The 19,277-nt window shown below is 37.7% G+C and overlaps 1 protein-coding gene across 1 annotated transcript in view; it reads right to left on the bottom strand.

Moving 5' to 3' along the window:
• Positions 1 to 15,403, bottom strand: part of LOC113233657 (lysosome-associated membrane glycoprotein 1) — a 37,493-nt gene extending 22,090 nt beyond the window's left edge. Inside the window, exon 1 of the mRNA XM_026468827.1 lies at positions 15,105 to 15,403. Coding sequence (XP_026324612.1) covers positions 15,105 to 15,189 — 85 coding nt within the window. The 5' untranslated portion in view covers positions 15,190 to 15,403. The remainder of the gene's footprint in view (positions 1 to 15,104) is intronic.
• Between the last annotated feature and the right edge of the window lie 3,874 nt (positions 15,404 to 19,277).

Below are 19,277 nucleotides of genomic sequence, written 5' to 3' on the forward strand. Positions count from 1 at the left end.
CAATCTGTAGACAGGGACAGCAACAGGAAGGCAGTATAAACTAATAATAATTTGATCGCCCACATTTAATTAATGTTAACTGCCTCCATGGCCGAACGGTTACCATGCCGGACTGCCACGCAGAGGTCCCAGGTTCGATTACCGGGCCGGGTGAAATATTTGTATGGCCTTCATTTATTTCTCTCGTGAGTTTGGGTGTAATTTGTGGTTGTCTATGTGTGTCCATGGTACCCGCGATGCAGGGTTTCCCTAGTGCGCGGCAATGTTGAGTGTGTACGTTATTATTTTGTAAAGGTAGCCATCGAAACATTAGAAGAAAGGAAGTACCAGGGTAATACTGCCACCTTACCTATTTCTGCCGCTAAACGGTAGACAATGTGAGCATTACTGCATTCTGATTTTAAGAGTATGGATGCTGATGAAATCTCAGGCATATGGGAGATGTCAAATTATGTCTCAGGGTGACGGACGCATTGGCAGTTCCCCAAAGATCTTTAAACTGCAACTGTTGTGAACAGGCGTGTCACTTACCACCAGGCGCACGACTTGTCTGTCCCGTCATTTTGTATCATAAAAAAAAACATTTTCGAAAAACAATAATATTTTCGCGAATACATTTGTTTGTTATTATTTTTGCTTAAAATCACTGGGCTAATAAAAACCGACATAAAGCCAATACAGTTAATGTTCCCACTCTCTACAATAAGCGTAGGCGGAAAAGAAATAGTCCAATTACAGTATATTTTATTATTATGAAGCAAGAATTACTTTTCAGGCAATTTTCACGTGGCATTTCAAAGGATTTCGTAACACCGTAGGTTGTTCTTATAATAACTCCCTGTGGCTGTATGGTGTTGACCTTTTGCTATTCTACAAATTATGACTACACATTGCCTTCAGTGAACCTTCACTCATTTAACAAGAAGGTTAATGTAAAATCGATCGTGAAAAGAACTAGTCTTATTAGCCGGGTTTCATTTTAGTAATTTGCCACGAGGTCAAAACACTTTCCGCCACATATTATTTTTCAATACGCCACACCACATGTGTAAATTTCTTTTTTAAAATGTAAATTGCCACAGTTTGACTATTACCCTGAAAATATGGGTGGCTCAAAAACTAACGTTTGAGTTTATCTAAGACCTATGTTGGTTACCTATCAAGAGTCCGAAATGATATTTTCCACAAATAACGTTTGCTTGAATTTTCATAACTTCGAAAGTAATTTTGAGAGGAAAATGTTTTTTTTAAACCTAAGTTAACCTAATCTAACCGAATCTAATAGTGTCTTTGCGATAAATATCCAACATATCCTGAAAGAACAACGGTTTCATTATAATTCGGTTTTCGGTGTAATGAAAATTCGAACAAACGGTATTTCGGAAAAAAAAATTCGAATTTGTGATAAGTTACCGTCTATGTTACACTACACCTCTGCCCGTACAAGAAGCACTTATTAAATTATTCTTTGAAATATGTCTTTGCTCGCACAAAAGATAAAAAATTTACTATTTTGTAAAAGCATTCAACATGGTACTAAAGTTGCAAAACCGTCAACCTTTTTAAAGTTTTCAATTTTCTTACAGCATGTTCATTATATTTTTATATAAAAGGTGTGTGCACTTATGCAACGCCTGCAATTACATTATCTGAAATGTATGAAGGCTGACAATTTTTTCTTTGACACTAAGAGCGGTTACAGAAGAAACGACACGATGACTTTGAGCAGTGCAAACGCGATGCACGTTTTAAATTAATTAACTGATTTATTTATTTAAGATATTTATTAATTTCCCTTTTAAATGTACAATTAACAAAACAAAACAATGTACATAAACCTATACAGATTTTTCGTACATAATGATTGAACATAAGCGACTGTATCGATGCAGTCGCGCGTTTGCAACGAGGCAATCGTATATAAATCGCAATTGTAGCGATGAAATCGCGCGTTTCACAAACGTACGTTTGCATCGCTGCTAAAAGAAGGCGTGTGTAACCACTCTTAAGTGTTCGACTCTGGTATTGATTTTCGACAAAAATACAAAAATATATTGTTAATATTATTTACTTGGGATTGTTACAGAGGCGGCAAAGCATGTATGTAACCTTTTTACTTATTACAAAAAAAACCTATTTTGTAATAAAAATAAAAACAAAAAATTTTCTTATTCGTATATAAATCCCTGAATAAATAAATCCTCATATGAAACTCAAACTCGAATCGTTATTTCAGTAAGCAAATTGAAATCGTCATACTGATTAAACTCTACTGCCAAACATCTTAGATCGAGACTAAAGGCTAAAGGGGTCACTTCCAAGGATTTTTGTCATCCACGTGCGCAGAAGCTGTAAAATAACCTTTTGTATAAAGTACCTTTACTTTTTGTTTACATAACCATATGTCGGAAAAAGGTGCTCCACATATATAGACATAGCTACATGGAGCGACATAGAGTTGTTAAAACCACCAAATATTACTTAATTATTGTTTGGAATTCCGTTTTCCGGAAATGGTTTTATTGCATCGTAGAACCAACTACTGACCTAAAGTAACCTAAAGTAATTCTAATGGTGCCATGTAAAAAAATGCAGTAGATAACTGATAGTCTTGTTGCCGTTTCGTCAATGAGGCGGCCAAATATATATAAAGCGGGGCGAAATGCAGTCTCTAAAGCTAGAGAGGGGCGGAAAGTGACCGTTCTCGTTACTTTTTTATTCTGTGCTTTGGTAAAAGGTCACTTATCAACTGCATTTTTTACATGGACCATTAAAATTACTTTAAAATCCAACTACGACTTCCTAGGTCAGTCGTTTTGTCTTACGATGCAGTAAAACCATTTCTGTAAATCCGGAATTCGAAAAAGTAATTAACTAATATTTAGTGGTTTTAACAGCTCTATGTCTTTTTTTTTTTTTTTTTTTTTTTTTTTATACCTGACAGGCAAATGACTCCACTCCACCTGATGTTAAGTGGAAAGTGGTATCCAAACGCGAAGGAACCTAGTGCAGCGATGGAATTTGTGTTTATGTAATTTATGTCACTCTTTGTAGCTATATCTATACATGTATCTATATATGTGGAACACCTTTTTCCGACTATTGATCATAACGTATAATTGCAAAGAATAATAATGGTAAATAGTCTCTACTCTTTTGATATAGGCCATTCTTGGGTACAGGACTTTTTTAAGCATATTGTACTAGATTTTTACCATATTATTCCTCTGATTTAATTATTATGTACTTGATTATTTACATACAACAAGACAGAAAGCACGCATAATCAAGAACGAAAATAAACAAAAGTTAATCGGTTTGCCTCTGAATTGCTTCGCTTGAATAGATTAAATTGCTATCTAAAATAAGATCCGCCTCCATCTTACAAGTTGTAAGACCTTTTTTATATTTAGAACGATCACAACACGACGTCCAAGGCATGCAAATAACACACGCGAAGTTCATGTCCCATAAAATGTAATCTTATTAATCGATAACTCATTCATAAATCTTGAAGGTCAAAATAATTTACATGAACTCGCGTGTTGCCTATTTGTTGCTAGAACGGAAGACCACTCTTGTAAAGGAAATCCTTTTTAGATTGATGCAAATCATAAGCCTTTAATTGTTTTCTAAGCCGTTAATACCTGCAATCTAGTAAAATTAGGGTCGTAAAACCCTAGTCCCTAAATTTTTATATAAAGTTCCTTAAGCCTCACAAATTTTTTTGTGTTCGTTGTCGTATCTTTGCATTTGGTTTTTCAACGACTTTTTAGCCATTTTAGGTGCGCTGATTCGCTCCGTGGCTTAGTTGGTATAGAGTCTGTCACGGTATGCTAGAAGACTTCGAATTCGGCCGAATCCAAGGACTTTTTTCTGAATGTTCGATGTTTGTATTACTTGGTACTTGGTACTTGGTGCAACGGGCTGGTGTCCGCAACTCGACGTCAAGGCGCCTATTTTGCGTTTGTATTAATAATTATAACAAACTAGTGGAGTAATTTCACATAAAAAAAAATTAAATTGAAAAATTTTCATAACAAACTTACCAAAAATAAACTTTTCAGTTTTTATTGTATGTACTACTATACTGTACATATCTGACACTTTTTAGTGTATTTGGTAGTAAGGTTGGAAATTCAAATGCTTTAACGCGCCAGCGTTTTTCTTCGTACCGCACAGAATTATCGCTGTTTAGAGCCATTATTATATTTAAATATTCTAATATTTGTACTAAAGTAAAATCTGATGAATATTAAAAGTCACGGAAGAAAAATTGTTGTTTTTTTATGAGACGAATTGACGGGACGAACAAGTCGCCCACCTCGTGGCAAGTGCCACGCTTGTCCGTAACAGGTGCAATACCACTCAGTGCTTTAAATCACAAAGGAGCACTGCCACTGCGCCCGAAACTCTGAGACATAAGTTGACAAGTCCCAAGTGCCTGTAATTTCACCAGCACCCTTACCCTTTATAACCGGAACGCAGGAATGCTGATATTGCCGTTTGGCGGCAGAAATAGGTAAGGTGGCAGTACTTCCCTGGACGAACTCTTTCACAACTGTGGAACCTGGGGTACGATTGGGTGCTGAGGGGCGCGCTGCTCCGCCGGACGGCGGTCATCGCGTAGGTACGCCGATGACACGCTGGTGGCCGTCCGGAAGACCACCTACCAGGAAGCGGCCCGAAGAGCCTGAGTAGCTGCGGACATGGTGGTCCGCCGAATACAACTGCTGGGGTTCGAGGTCGCCGTGCCGAAGACGGATGTCTGGCACCAACATGCTGGCGCACACATCTCCATCGCGGGAGTTTCGGTCCCGGTCAGATCCCATATGAAATACCTGGGCCTTGTCCTGGATCGGCGATGGAACGTCGGGGAGCATTTCCGGCAACGTGCTCCACGAATAGTGGGCGCCGCATCGGCGTTGGGTCGGTTCCTACCCAATCTCGGGAGGCCGGAAGCCCCATGCAGAAGGCTATACGCCAGGGTGACCCGGAGTATGGCCGAGGAGTCCTAGTTTTTGCGGAGAGGTTATATCGCAAAAGGAGGCTGTGGAGAGGGTGCGTGAGGACGCAGCGGACGTACGGGAAGAAGGCGAACGCAGTTCGCTGCTCACCTGATCCCCTAGTGAGGCCAGTGGAGTCTGGACACGGACTCCGGAGCCTGCATTGCACGGCCTCACACGTCTGGGGGGCGGGTAGGAGGACAAATGATCTGCCCCTCCGTTGGCGCAGGAGCCCTGGCGCAAGCTCGGGTGGCCGGGCGGCGTCGTGGTGAATGTGCCCACCGCGCCGACTCAAACGGCGGGAGGTAAACTCGGGGGGGGGTTTTAGTGGAGCCACATAACCCCTGAGTCTCCCTGGGCTCAGGGGTATCTATAAAGATTTCCCCCCCGTAAAAAAAAAGGTAAGGTGGCAGTACTTCCCTGGAAGAACTCTTTCACTAAGAGCTCTACTGCTACCATGAATCATCAAATTATAGGATGACGAGCACAGTGATAGTGCCCCTCACATGATGCGACGTCGCATCGCAGAAATCTACGAGCTCGCACGACGCATCGCAAGAATTTGCGAATTGCTCCGTATCGCGCAGTTAATTTTCTTCGTGTTTTTTTTTCCTATACTTTCTTATCAATAACAGCAGTGTAACACTTTATATACGATACATGTTGCTACCTATTTAAAAAAATAACGTTCTGTACGGTTGATGATCGTCGAAAGAATGGTTACCGGAATCGTGGCAGTGCGATGCGAATTCGCATCTTGCCGATTCGCAGTTTTGTGTTTCGACGCTTAAGCTATGAGTGGCCACTGCATGCGCACGACGTGTTCGCCTCATCATGTGATATCATTAAAAAAATGCTCCAAATACAGCAGAGCGGTAAGATATTATTTCAATTTGATGGGTTGGAAAAGGCCGTAGATTTGGGTGTTCTGTATTCATGACAAAGATAAAGAGCAAACGTTTAGCTTTTACCCTTAACCTTTCGCGTGCTGAATCATCAGAAAAACAATGGACGGCTCGCCGGATTTTATTGATGGTCCGACATTTGCCTTTTCATGATGATAGCAGAATGAAAGATTTTAACATCAAAAATAACTATTTGCGAAAAACATGAATATATTTTCTTATTCTCCTACTTATTACATTTACATTTTATTTATTTGGTTTAGTAAATAATGTGGATTTTTTTATCAAATCAAGTATTAAACAAGATATTAGTGCTGTATTACTTATTATTTTATTTTCATATACTTGGCGGCAGAAATAGGTAAGGTGGCAGTACTTCCCTGCACGAGCGCTTTCACAAGTAGCTCTGCTGCTGCTACTGTTGTGTATGATGTTACTTGTATAGTCCTGTTAGGTTGTTAGTACTTTACAAACCCTGTAGGGTAGCCTGGTCTAAGATGACGCATTCGATAAGAGTACGCAATGTAGATTGCCGAGAAGTTATTTACAATACGCAACTAAGTTCAGTGTCATTTTGTAGTGCTAGGAAGTGAAGATTATTGCGCGGAAAAATTATCAAAAATTATTGAAAACCAAGAAACTTAAGTCTGAACATTTTGATGTATTTGAATAATACTTTTTGGTATTTTCAATTTGTTACTGAGACTAAACTAAGCATATTTTTAAAAACTGACTTTGTATGAAATCGCTCAAAAACGCGTCTAGAGATCAAACTGCAAACGATTCTGGTCACTTGCAACATATGGGGTTGGTAGCAGTTTTATTCTGAAATGGCTGAAGTGTGCAAGAGTACGCAACACGACGTGTTGCAAGAGCATGCGCGTAGTCTCATACCATTTTTATAGAAAAGTATACTTCTGAATTAAATTTCTGTCGCTTTGCCTCGTTCTGAATCAACTGAAACCTTTTGTGTGTGTCTAGTATTTTTGAAAGTTTAACAGACCTGAGGCAAGCGCTCCGAATATGTCTGAAATATCGGCTGCAAGTGAGGTACCCTAACTGAGGCATGTCCGTGCCACAAGTAGACTCTTCTCAGCTCTTCATGAGCAAAGGCCCATGCATACCGAGACAAAAAATCACATTACCAGAAAGGTATAGAGGTTATTCGTGCAACCGATAAACGAAGTCCTTTCAAAAAAGGTGTTGCGTACTCTTGCCGACGCACATGCGTACTCTTACCCATAGTACAGTGTAAGAGTACGCAAATCTTTGCACTTTTTTATCAATTACAACCACACTATTAAATATAACTACTTTTCACGTTAGTGTCTAAGAGTCAGATGATTGGACTATAAAATTAAAAAAACACTTTTTGTTTTCATTCTACACGGTCTCAAGCCTTAAGTGCGTCATCTTAAACCAGGCTACCCTATACCTCGTAAGATTTTTGAATGAATGCGATATTTATTACTATCTAAGTAAAAACATTTCACGTATGAACGTGCGCTAAAGAAATCTATCCCCCAATCCTAAGTACTTTCATAATAATAACATTCCGGGCACGACCATGACACGACTCATAAAAACTTAGACGCGTCTCAAGAAACAGAATATTGTGTAATAAAATAATACCTACCATAGTGGAGAGCAAAATATGATCGTATATCATATTTTGATTGATGAGAAAGAGAGTGGGGAGAGAAAGGAAAAAAGAAATCTTTTTTATATAACATCATCAAGTGATGGGACGAACAAATAGCTCACACTACTGCTTGGTGGCAGAAATAGATAAGGTGGCAGTACTTCCCTGGACGAACTCTTTCACAAGGAGCTCTCCTGCTATTAAAATGTTTTAAATGCAATAAAGAACAGAAGGAGGAGAATGTTTGGACATTTGTTACATAATGTAGCATTTGTGAGAATTATAAATGAGTGGACGATAGGAGGAAAAAGAAAGAGACAAAGATCCAGAATAATAAAATTTCTATAACGATAACGTACAAAGCCAAAATGGCGGACTGCGCTCAAGTTTGCGGAACCTCGCAAACTGTTGACACACGTGTTACGCAAACTAAGCTTCTTCTATGTATTTATCGTTTTGTAGATTACCTATTTGACTTTAGAAGAATTATAACATTGTTATTACACATACATACTTAATTTCTGATATTCGTGACAGTCCATCGGTCGCATCTTTCAAACACAAGTTAAAAGAGCACTTCCTGTTCAACGCATTAGTTAGTTAATCGGTAACATATATATAAACTAGTAATTTGTTATTATAATATATATTCTGCTTATGTATCATTTATATATTTTAATTTTATTGTACAATAATAAGGGTTGGCTGGAAGAGATCTCTTCTAAAGATAAGCTCACCTTTGCATATGTCCTTTGTAATGGTGTTTTATATGTCTTTTCTTTGTGCAATAATTTCAGTTATATATAATTTCTTTCATGTCGTTCATATTACTTTCATGAGTTCCATATAATGAAGATATTAAAAAAATACTTTGGCGTATGACCACATGTGACTTTATTATACCAAATAAAGATAACGAAATGTTTTCTGTGCAGATAGATACGTTTCCTAAATCGTTATAATCCTTTTAAAACAATTTTTTTTAAATTATAGAGTGTGGTTTTAAATTGTTTTAATTAAATCGGGTATTTTACTATGTAATCCCACTGTCTACCATAATTAGAATGGACAATATCAAACATATAATTATAATGGTTCGTACTCAATTCTGATTTCAAAACAAGAAGGTTCTCAATGCGACGGTTTTTTTGTGTGTATGATACACGCTTACTCCAACATTTATTTATTATTTATGAATTTCTTTATTTTATTTTTATAAGTAATGATTTTAAACTTTACTTCATTATTAATATTTTCGTATTTTTCCATATTCTTTTGATTATTTTATAATATTATTCATTCTTTTTTTTTCATAAAAAGTAAGTGCGCATTTAACCCAATCTCCATCCATCCAATCTCACCTGGTGGAAAGTGACGTAGAGGTCGACGATGTAGCTTGCACACCAAAATAATGCCTTTTCACTCTCGCCTTGAAAAGGCCCAAGTTATAACTTTCAGGGATCAAGTCTGCAGGCTGGGAATTCCACCCCTCAGTCGTTCGCCATATAAATGTGGAAGCAAAACGCTTCGTGCGAACCCTTGGTATATCCACAATATAGGGATGGCATCCCAGACTACGCCTAGTCCCCCGGTGGAATGGAAAGGGGAAGGCGGAATCAAATTATGCAATTCCATCGCACACTCTCCGTGATATATCCTGTATCCGTTCATAACTCATAGGGAAATTCTCTTTTTTCATATTATTTTAATCAGTTCTGTGTAATTACTTTTTTTTTACTTAGCATAAGCGGTCACTTGGTATCATAAAGAAGCAAGTAGATTACTTGAACAAAACTAATGTCCACTTGCTCCATACCCTTTGATCCATTCGTAATCCACTGCTTGAAATAAATGTTGTAAATGTATAAATGCATATTTACAAAGAGCAACACCTAGAGTTTTTTGCTCATTCTTCTCAAGAGAATCTGCCTTACGAATAAGCAATGGAATTTAATAAATATGACGATTTCAAGTGTAATTTACTTACCTATGAAATAAAGATTGTTTCATTTTGAGTTTAAGAAAGGTGACTCGAAAACAAATAGGAAGCTACGAAGACTACTAATGCTCAAATCTTAAAAAAGCAATGGATTCCGCGAAATCAGATTTCGGAAGCACTTATAGGTACAGACAAAATTAGGTATTATATACTTTCAGATGTGCTCCTTGACACAATTAATATTGTAACACTTAAAATTGACACACTTGACACACTTCAATATAATGCCTACTTAACACTAAAAAAACAAGTAACTGAGTAATTTTAACAAATTCGCGCAAGCTACGTACTCTTCCGCCCTAAACATTTTGTAAGTGATCTAGAACAAGGCACTATTTAATTTCTTTCTCTTACTATTTAATTTACGCCATTTAATTTATTTTATTTCATCGAATAACGTCAGAGAACTCTATTTGGCTATACAAAATCTTAACAGTGACATCATACTCTACAACATACTAAAAAATATTGAATCTGTAGCGACCCACGTATCAATAATCGCTGGCATTTACGCGCAACGTCGGCGGGCGTTTTACAGACGTCACCGCTTTCTGACGCCAGTATCATTATTTATTACATTTATTTAATAGCCCGCAGAATAAACGTTTGTATGAAAATATGAGAAAAATATCTCATGCATAGCGCATCAATCGGCAAAAGCAGGATGCTCGCGCGATTGTGGTATTGGTAAAGCCGTCACATGTTTTGTAACCAATCAGAGTGTGTTCGTGGTTCGCGAGTTTGCCAGTAGTGAGCAGAACGCGTGCGGTTCGCAGTCAGCCCTCTGATTGAAGACTGTTTTAAGCGTACACGTTCCGTACGTATCTGTCACGTTAGACTTCAGCTCGCTAATGAGTACCTGGCTTAAGTGGCGCAAGAGAGGAAAAGGATACGACCCAGCAAAATGTTTATCTCGGACGAGACAGATGCCGATTTTGAATTGTTGTGTCTGCGTCGACTGAGTCCTAAGAAACTACTAAACACGTACGATACACGCATACGTTAACGTTATATCGTTCATTTATCTCAACACATTAGTAAGTAAAAATAAATATAAGCTCTACACAGTGTTTAGTAATAGTAGTGGTGTAAGATCTTAAGCTCAGCACAGTGGCGGAATATTTCACAACGTCTGATATTCCGCTACAGTTTGCCATGTTCGTAAAAATAAGAAGAACTAACACAAACTATCATTCTAGTTCTAAGATTTCAAGCCGATTATTAGATAATTACTACACACATGAATCGTTATATATGTATTTATTACTTTACATAAATAAGTTACAAGGCAAGAGTTAGGAACATCAGAGTATACGCTGATTTTCCATCAACAAATTTTTCATATGAAGTCTTTTTAACGCCAAGCAGTAATTTCAACATTGCTGCATTCCGGTTTTGAAGGGTAAGAGTGTGTGAGTTACAGTGCCACTCAGAGCTTTAAATCGCAAAGATCTGTGGGGCACTGACACTGCTCCCGTCACCCTGAGACATAAGTTGACAAGTCCCATATTACCCTTCAAAACTGGAACGTAGTAACAGTCACATCACTGCTTGGCGGCACAAATAGGCAAGGTGGCAGTATTTCCCTGGACGAACTCTTTCACAAGACGTTCTACTGCTACCATTAATGATCAAATTACAGGATAGTTGCAAGGCGTAGTTGTAGATAGTCCGCTCATATTCTTACGATTTAAAGCTATGAGTGTCGCACATGTGATATCATTCAAAAAAATGCTCCAAATACAGCAGAGCGGTAAGATATTATTTATCAGATGGCTTGAAAAAGGCCGCAGATTTGAGTGTTCTGAATTCATGACAAAGATAAAGAGCAAACGTTTAGCTTCTGTCCTACACTTTACATTTGTATTTTATTTATAAAATCAGCTACTCAACAAAATATTAGTGCAGTATTACTCATTATTTTATTTTCATTTACGGGTAAGGTACAATAATAGCATAAATACTAGAAAGTAAAACTAGGATTAAATTACATGAATAAAAGAAAAAGAATTCTCATCGGATTCGACGATCCCCAATCGGAAGAGTCCTCTGGCGTGCATCTACCAAGATCTATTTCAAGCCCCTGGGGAAGATTTCTCAGTTCCTGAGACCCGTGAAATGTAACATCCCCTTACAGAATGCAGGAGTTTACAAGCTTGACTGTGGGTGCGGTCTCTCTTACCTGTATATTGGACAAACGATGCGAAGTATTTGTAACCGCGTCAAAAAACATATATCTGATGTCAAACACTGTCGTGTAAACAAATCTGCAGTCTGCGAGCATGTCATGGATAAACCTACACATTCAATGAAGTTTGACAAACCCCAGGTCCTTGCAAAAGAAGTCCGTTATCTACACACGATGCTGCGAGAGGCCATTGAAATTAAAAAACATCCTAATTTCAACAGGGAAGATGGTTTCTCCGTACCACCAGTTTGGGATCCAGTATTTCCTCTGATGAAAAATCCCAAACAGACTTAAGACTGCAGTACTAATTAATATGTTTTAGTTTATTAAACATAACTGGTTGAAGACTGTACGACCTCAATCAACCGTGACCACGTGACCTGTAAAGGGCCTGAAAATGGTTTGTTTGAAAAAACAAATATACGCGATTTAAATCCGCAAAAATAGTTTCATTTCCTATATATGAATAAAATTGGGTCCTCGCGACCAGGTACACAAGATGCTGGAAGCGTTCCCCCTTTGTATGGCTATGCTAATGCGTTGCGCAAGGTAGCTAGGTAGCCGGCCCTTGGGTTTTCCAGACAGATAAAATTTAGTGCGTGCACCGGGACCCCACGGGCCAAGGATTTCAACTCCCGAAGACTGTAAATAGGTAGTCGGAGGATGGAGGACATGGTTCCTTTTATTTTTTTGTGAAATTACTTCAATAGTTCATCACATGATTTTACTTTAACAGATGCCTGAAAACATCTTAAACCGGATACTCGCTAGCGGGCTTTAATCCGTAGCATGTTATGTTACCAAAAATCATAGTGTGTACGCGGTTCGCAAGCTTGCCACGAACGGAACGCGTGAGTTTCGCAGTGAACCGAAGACCGTTTCACGTGTATACACTAGAACCTCGTTACTGTATCTATCACGTTACAGTTACAAGTCGCTAATGAGTACCCGGCTTTGTATGTATACATAATTATTAATACAAAGATCAAACACAAAGAAAAATTCCTTCAACCTGACACGAACCTGCGTCTGTGCCAAACCAGTGCCACCGCTCTAGCAACTGAACTACAGATCGAGTCCGCAAACCTTATTAATTTCTTTAACCTTTTGACCGTCACTGACAAAAACTAGTTGTGTTTCGTAGACGCCAAGTCTAGAGATATGACATGTCATGAATTTTAACCCTATATTAGTTCAATTACGAATCGCACGGGGGGGAATAGAAAGAGCAATGTTAGGATTAACATTTCTCGATCGTATACCGAATGAGCGTATTCGATGGATAACAAAAGGGGACGCAAAATTAAGACGTTGAAATGGAAATTGGCAGGTCACATAGCTAGGATGGATCCAGATCGGTGGACAAGGAGGATCATGGATGTCGTCCGCCACTTCGTTGGGTGGATGACATTAAAATTTTCGCAACTGGATGTATGTGGCACGGGAGCGACATATATGGAGGAGGCCTATATCCGAAGACGGATGGAGTAGAGACTGTTTAATGATGATTCATTCAATTCTCCTAAGTTAAAGAAAAACATTGACTCCATACTTAACTAGAATATAAAAATAACATATGGTTTCATTGACGCTTTAAAGCGTTTATGGCGGTTCAAGGGTTAAGTATTTGTTATTCGGAATAAAATCATGAATTCCAAAAGTAAGTCCAAAGCAATACCTTGTATAATGTCATTAATGACTAAAAAGTCTCTGTTAAAGTTTCGCTTAATTTAAAAACTTTATTCACGTACGTTTTATCTATTTCTAAAAATAAAAGACCATGACAGACAGATATTGGCGCGAAACATAACATCCAAAAACACTTAGACATCATATGCAAATAGAAAACTAGATTTGAAATGACCAGCTCTATTCTGAAGCAAAATGATTTGAACTAGTTTCTATTCAAACCGTTAACAATAACGGAAGATAACTTTCGACGCTTGACAGTCCAAACTGGAATTTATTGAAAGCGTGGATAGAGGAGGATAAGGCATAGTTGACTAGGCCCCCTTTTTTCAGAGATTCATTTTCAGATTGCGAATTGCGGGAAACTGACGGAGATGGTGAATGTGAGGTCGAATAAGAAATAGAGAATTTTGGAAGACCACATCAACAAGAAGAAATAGAATGAATAGTTTCAACTGTAATCTGCACGCTAACCAGGCTTCATGAGCACCAACTATTTTAAACTCTGAAATCGATCGATTCACGTCTTCGATTAGGCAATGCGTTTCAGATCTGAGCTTCGATTAAGGCAATTTTCAGACAATAGAATATCTACACTTGTCTAATTCTTCGGAAAATATTTGTAGAATTCGTGTTTTACAAGCGTCGAAGGTTTTTCGAATCATAGATGAAATGTGATTTCATCACATTTTAATTACGCAATTAGTTAGTCCTGCAGTGAACTGAATGCGATTGAATTTTATTCTGCCACACGCTGTCATAGTATAAAACTGTTTGCGAGAAAAATATATTAAACTTTTTTTAAATTTATTGTTATGAAACTTGATTCTCTTTTGTGTAGTGTCTGTATCGATATACGACTTCCACGATAATAGTATGGGAATGGGACATGTCTATCATTGTCAAATCACTGTCAAATTTCAATTAATTCAACAACCTCCTACACGATCAATAAATTACCTAGAAAGATCTTGTCTTGCACCTAGAGATAACTTCAAGAAGTTATTGATAAATTGCCTTGCAGTTTACTCGGGACTTAGAAATTATACCCATTCTTAAAAATCAATAGTGTCAAAAATAGTTATTCCATCTTTACTCGACCAATCTCGTATTCGGATAATATTTAATTTCTTTACTATATAATAAATCAACATTTAAATGTACAAAGACTGTTATAAAATTACATTTATTTTTTTTAATTGGATTAACAATTAAGTTCGTAAAGCAAAGATCGATTTGCATTGTATCCAGAACTAAAAGTGACGTCAGCCGTAATCTGGACCTAATTAATGTTTTTTAATTGTCATTTGTGACGAACAAAGCAATTTCATGGTAATATGTGATGTACTGAACACGATAATGCTTTCAAACAAGAGCCATGAAAAATACAATAGGGCTTTGTAAGCATAACTTTAGACTCGCAATTGTTAGCTGAATTTAATTGCATATATTTTTTAAACTTATACTTTTTAATTACTGTTAAGAAATAAATCCGTAAAGGAAATTAAAGAAAGAAATCACACAAAAACAAAAGTGGTAAAGCCATAATTAAAAAAAAGATAGAAAAATCTTTGCCTGTAGAACAAATTTTGTTTTAACCAGTGTTTTGAAAGCTCTAAGGTTCGAAACAAAATAGAAAAAATAAATTGAAATATATAATGGTAATAGTACTCACGTAAACAGAGCAATTTCGCCATTATGGTTGTAGTCGCGTCGAGCATTGTCAGAAAATTCTTTTGTACTAACATTCGGTAAACCATTTTGTGATCTCCTTAGATACCGTCACTGTACAAAACACGTTAATACCTCAACCATTGATACTGTGTATAATATCGAAACAAAAGTCTTTTCTCTATCAGTCACCGCGAAATTTGGCATGAACTTTATGATTTCCCAACATAATATGCTTGTCTTTTGGATAAAACTGGAAGAGTGTCTTGTTTTTTAACTGTTTTATACTGGGCGAGTTGGAATGGCAGACATTTTGTGACGTCATAAATGTAAGAAAATCAATTCTTTCGGGCATGCGCAAATTTTTGCCTTGGCCTATTTCGTGTCGGCAGTTCGTGACCGTGACGGGAATCGTTTCGTGTTATTATAACCTTCTCAAAATGGCGACTATTTTTTTTTATGAATGAACCCCTCTTGTCATTCAATCGTTATTTTTAGGCAGGTGTACATGTTGCTATAGTCAACATAAAACATTTATGTTATGCCCGTAAATCACCAAATTTTATTCTTATTTTGTCTTCAATGAAAACATATCTTTTACAAAAAATCCGACCTCAAAAGTTTGTGGAACTAAATTTATTTGCCAAGCTTTATTGCAATAGGTTAGCGGAAAGTGGATGAAATCCTATAAACCAAATTCATCCCCTAATTTGCGACCCTTAGAGGTGAAACATTTTCGTCAAATTTAAATGGGACGACTACTGAGCTATCCCTTTTCCAACAAAAAAGAAACATCCGAATCTATCCACAAAATCCCGTAACATTCACGAACAAAAAAACTTCAGTCAAACTGAGAACATCCTTTTTCTGAAGTCGGTTAAAAATTACATTTTATGCTCTTTCCTTCGCGTTTTCTAAAAGCAAATAAAAAGAAATGTGAACTGTCATTTCTAGATATTAGACCTTAGAGAATGGAAAAAAATAAAAGAAGACTAGTGTCATGTACGAAAACCAGATTGTCACCGAGTATACTGAATATACCCTACACACATTCTATATATAAATTTAATACTGCAACTGTCTATAAAAAGTAACAGAAGCATCTGTAGATTTCGTTTTGATTGCACTACAGGAGTAGGTACAGTCAAAAGCTAAACAAGTTTCACACTTTGTACTTTGGACTGTTCTTATCGTAAACAAAACAGAACAGAGTTGGATTTAAGTCTGAAGTGTTAAGCTTGACGTGCTCTTGACCCTGTACAATATAGGTAGGTGGATGAATACTTGCCAAATCAGTTCGAACTAAATGTGCATAAAACGTATGTTCAGTCAAGACTACATATTAAGTTTGACTCATGGGACCATTCTTATCGCGTGGCATACAGTTCAATTTAAATCTTAGCTGTCAAGCTTGATGTGATTTTGATCCTGTATCTAATTGAAGAGACCAGGTAAAGAATTATTTAAAGACTAAGGGTCGTATTCCAGAACTGTACTCAATGCTCAAGTCAGGATTTGAGCAGACTTGAGTATGATTTCAAGCACTAGAAATACGACCCTAATGGCAGGGACTTGAGTATGATTTCGAGTGCTTTAAACCATGCTCAAATCCTGACTTGAGCATTGAGTAGAGTTCTAGAATACGACCCTAAGTGTCTTTAATAATTCTTTTTCTTCCTTTAAACACGTTCTGAGTTAACATCGCCATCCAGTTCGGTAAACGGTGAGCGTATTTTGGCTAAATCAGAAAAAGGCTAATAAGGTTCAGTGTCCTGAAAAATATCTTTTATTTATTTATTTATTTAACTTAATTGCACACAAAACAGTACATATGACGGACTTAATGCCATTAAGGCATCCTCTACCAGTCAACCAGAGAGCTGGGTTCGAAATAATTAACAGGGGTATATAACATGATAATTAAAAAAGATAGCAAGAAATTTATAAATAATTATGATATATATTTTAAAAACAATATAAATATAACACATAATGTTATATGACTAACTGTATACTTATATAAGCAACCTATATACACATAAATACATAGTATATAATGCATACACATATATATTTAATATACATATTTATATATAACAATGTCAGACTAATGGGATGGGAATCGCGGACTAATTACTTGAAAGCTAGCTTATTCGGCGCTTTTTCAATATGGGGCAGTAGAGCGCTCCAGAGTCGTATCAGGAGTATAGCATACGAATAGAGCATATGAGTTTAGAGTCTTTTACTTTTTTCAGTAATAAAAGCTTGCGAAAAATTATTTATAAATGATTTTTAGTTAAAGTGCGTTAAGTACATAGCGTTACATACACTTATGTCAGTATTGACTTTATTTCAGGTTCTTTTTATGATAACAAATGGCGGGACGAACTAGTCGTGCGCCTGGTGGTACGCGACACGCCTATCCATAACAGTTGCAGTGCCTTTCAGAGCTTCAAATCACAAAGATCTTGTGGGCACTGCCACTGCGCCCGTCACCCTGAAACATAAGTTCACAAGTCCCATGTGCCTGTAATTTCACCAGCACTCTTACCCTTCCAAACCGGAACACAGTAATGCCCACGTCACTGCTTGGCGGCCGAATAGGTAAGGTGGCAGTACGTCCCTGGACAACCTCTTTCACAACTGTGGAACCTGGGGTACGATTGGGTGCTGAGGGGCGCGCTGCTCCGCCGGACAGCGGTCATCGCGTACGCCGATGACACGCTGGTGGCCGTCCGGAGGACCACCTTCCAGGAGGCGACCCGAAGAGCCTTAGTAGCGGCGGACATGGTGGTCCGCTGAATACGACTGCTGGGGCTCGAGGTTGATTTCCTTGAGATTGGTTTCCTTTCCTAATTTAAAACATTTTTTGTTTTCTTTTTTAATATTGAAGACAATCTAAAAATTGAGCAACGTTTAGGAAATGAAACTATTTTTTCATATACTAAATCGCGTATATTTGTTTTTTCAGACAAGCCAACATTTCGGGCCGGTCCCACGGTCACGGCTAACTGAGATGGTGAAATCATCAACCATGTCTAATAATAGGGGTTAAAGTATGAAATTGCCGATTTGTACTGAAAATCTAAATTGTTTATTTTTTAAATTTTTAACAAATTTATTTAATCAAAATAGTTGCCATTATTATCTATACATTGCTGCCATCTAATGGGAAGGTTATTAATGCCTTTGTGATAGAACTCCGACGATCTAGACTGCACAAACTGTGTGAAAGCATTTTGTACTGCCTCCTGGGAAGAAAACTTCTTTTCACGTAGATAATTGTCCAAATCACGAAAAAAATGGTAGTCCGTTGGAGCAAGGTCTGGTGAATACGGAGGATGACGAATGGTTTCTAACTGCAGTTCCTGAAGGGTCAAAATGGTTTCTCGTGCTGTGTGAGGTCTCGCGTTGTCGTGGAGCAATAATGGTGAAGATCGATTCATGAGTCGGGGCTGTTTTACTGCTAGTTTTGTCAACATGGTTCGGAGTTCGGCACAATAGACATCTGCCGTTATTGCTTGACCAGATCGGAGAAAACTATAGTGAATAACACCATGCTGAGACCACCAAACAGTTACCATTACCTTTTTATTGGTTAGTTTTGCTTTAGGACACTGTTTTGGCATTTGACCTGGGGTCAGCCATTGCATTTTTCTTTTCCGGTTATCATAAAGAATCCACTTTTCATTACATGTTACAATTCGATCCAATATTCCTTCATTTCTGTACCGGTTCAACAAGGCAACACAAGTTTCAACACGCGTTTCTTTCTGCAGATCAGTCAAATCATGAGGCACCCATTTTTCGTATTTTTTTATTTTATTGATTTGACGCAAGTGAGTCAATATTGTGGGTAAGGTAACGTTAAACCATGCCGCTAATTCCTGGGTAGTTTGACTAGGATCGGCTTCCACTATCTCTCTTAATTCATCGTTATTCACCTGTGTGGGCGGTCTTCCTCGTGGCTCGTTCTTTAAGTCGAAATTTCCATCACGAAAGCGTTTAAACCAAAATCGCACGGTGCGTTCATTAGTAGACCCCTCTCCAAACGCAGCATTGATATTGCGGGCTGTTTCTGCCGCGTTAGTTCCGCGTCGGAACTCGTATTCAAAAATCACTCGAATTTTCGCAGTATCCATCTTTCTTGTCTAAATTGAATAACAAAAACAATTGA

This window comes from Hyposmocoma kahamanoa, unplaced genomic scaffold (genome assembly GCF_003589595.1).
Source record: "Hyposmocoma kahamanoa isolate Upper Pololo Valley unplaced genomic scaffold, ASM358959v1 79, whole genome shotgun sequence".
NCBI classification, from domain to species: Eukaryota; Metazoa; Arthropoda; class Insecta; order Lepidoptera; family Cosmopterigidae; genus Hyposmocoma; species Hyposmocoma kahamanoa.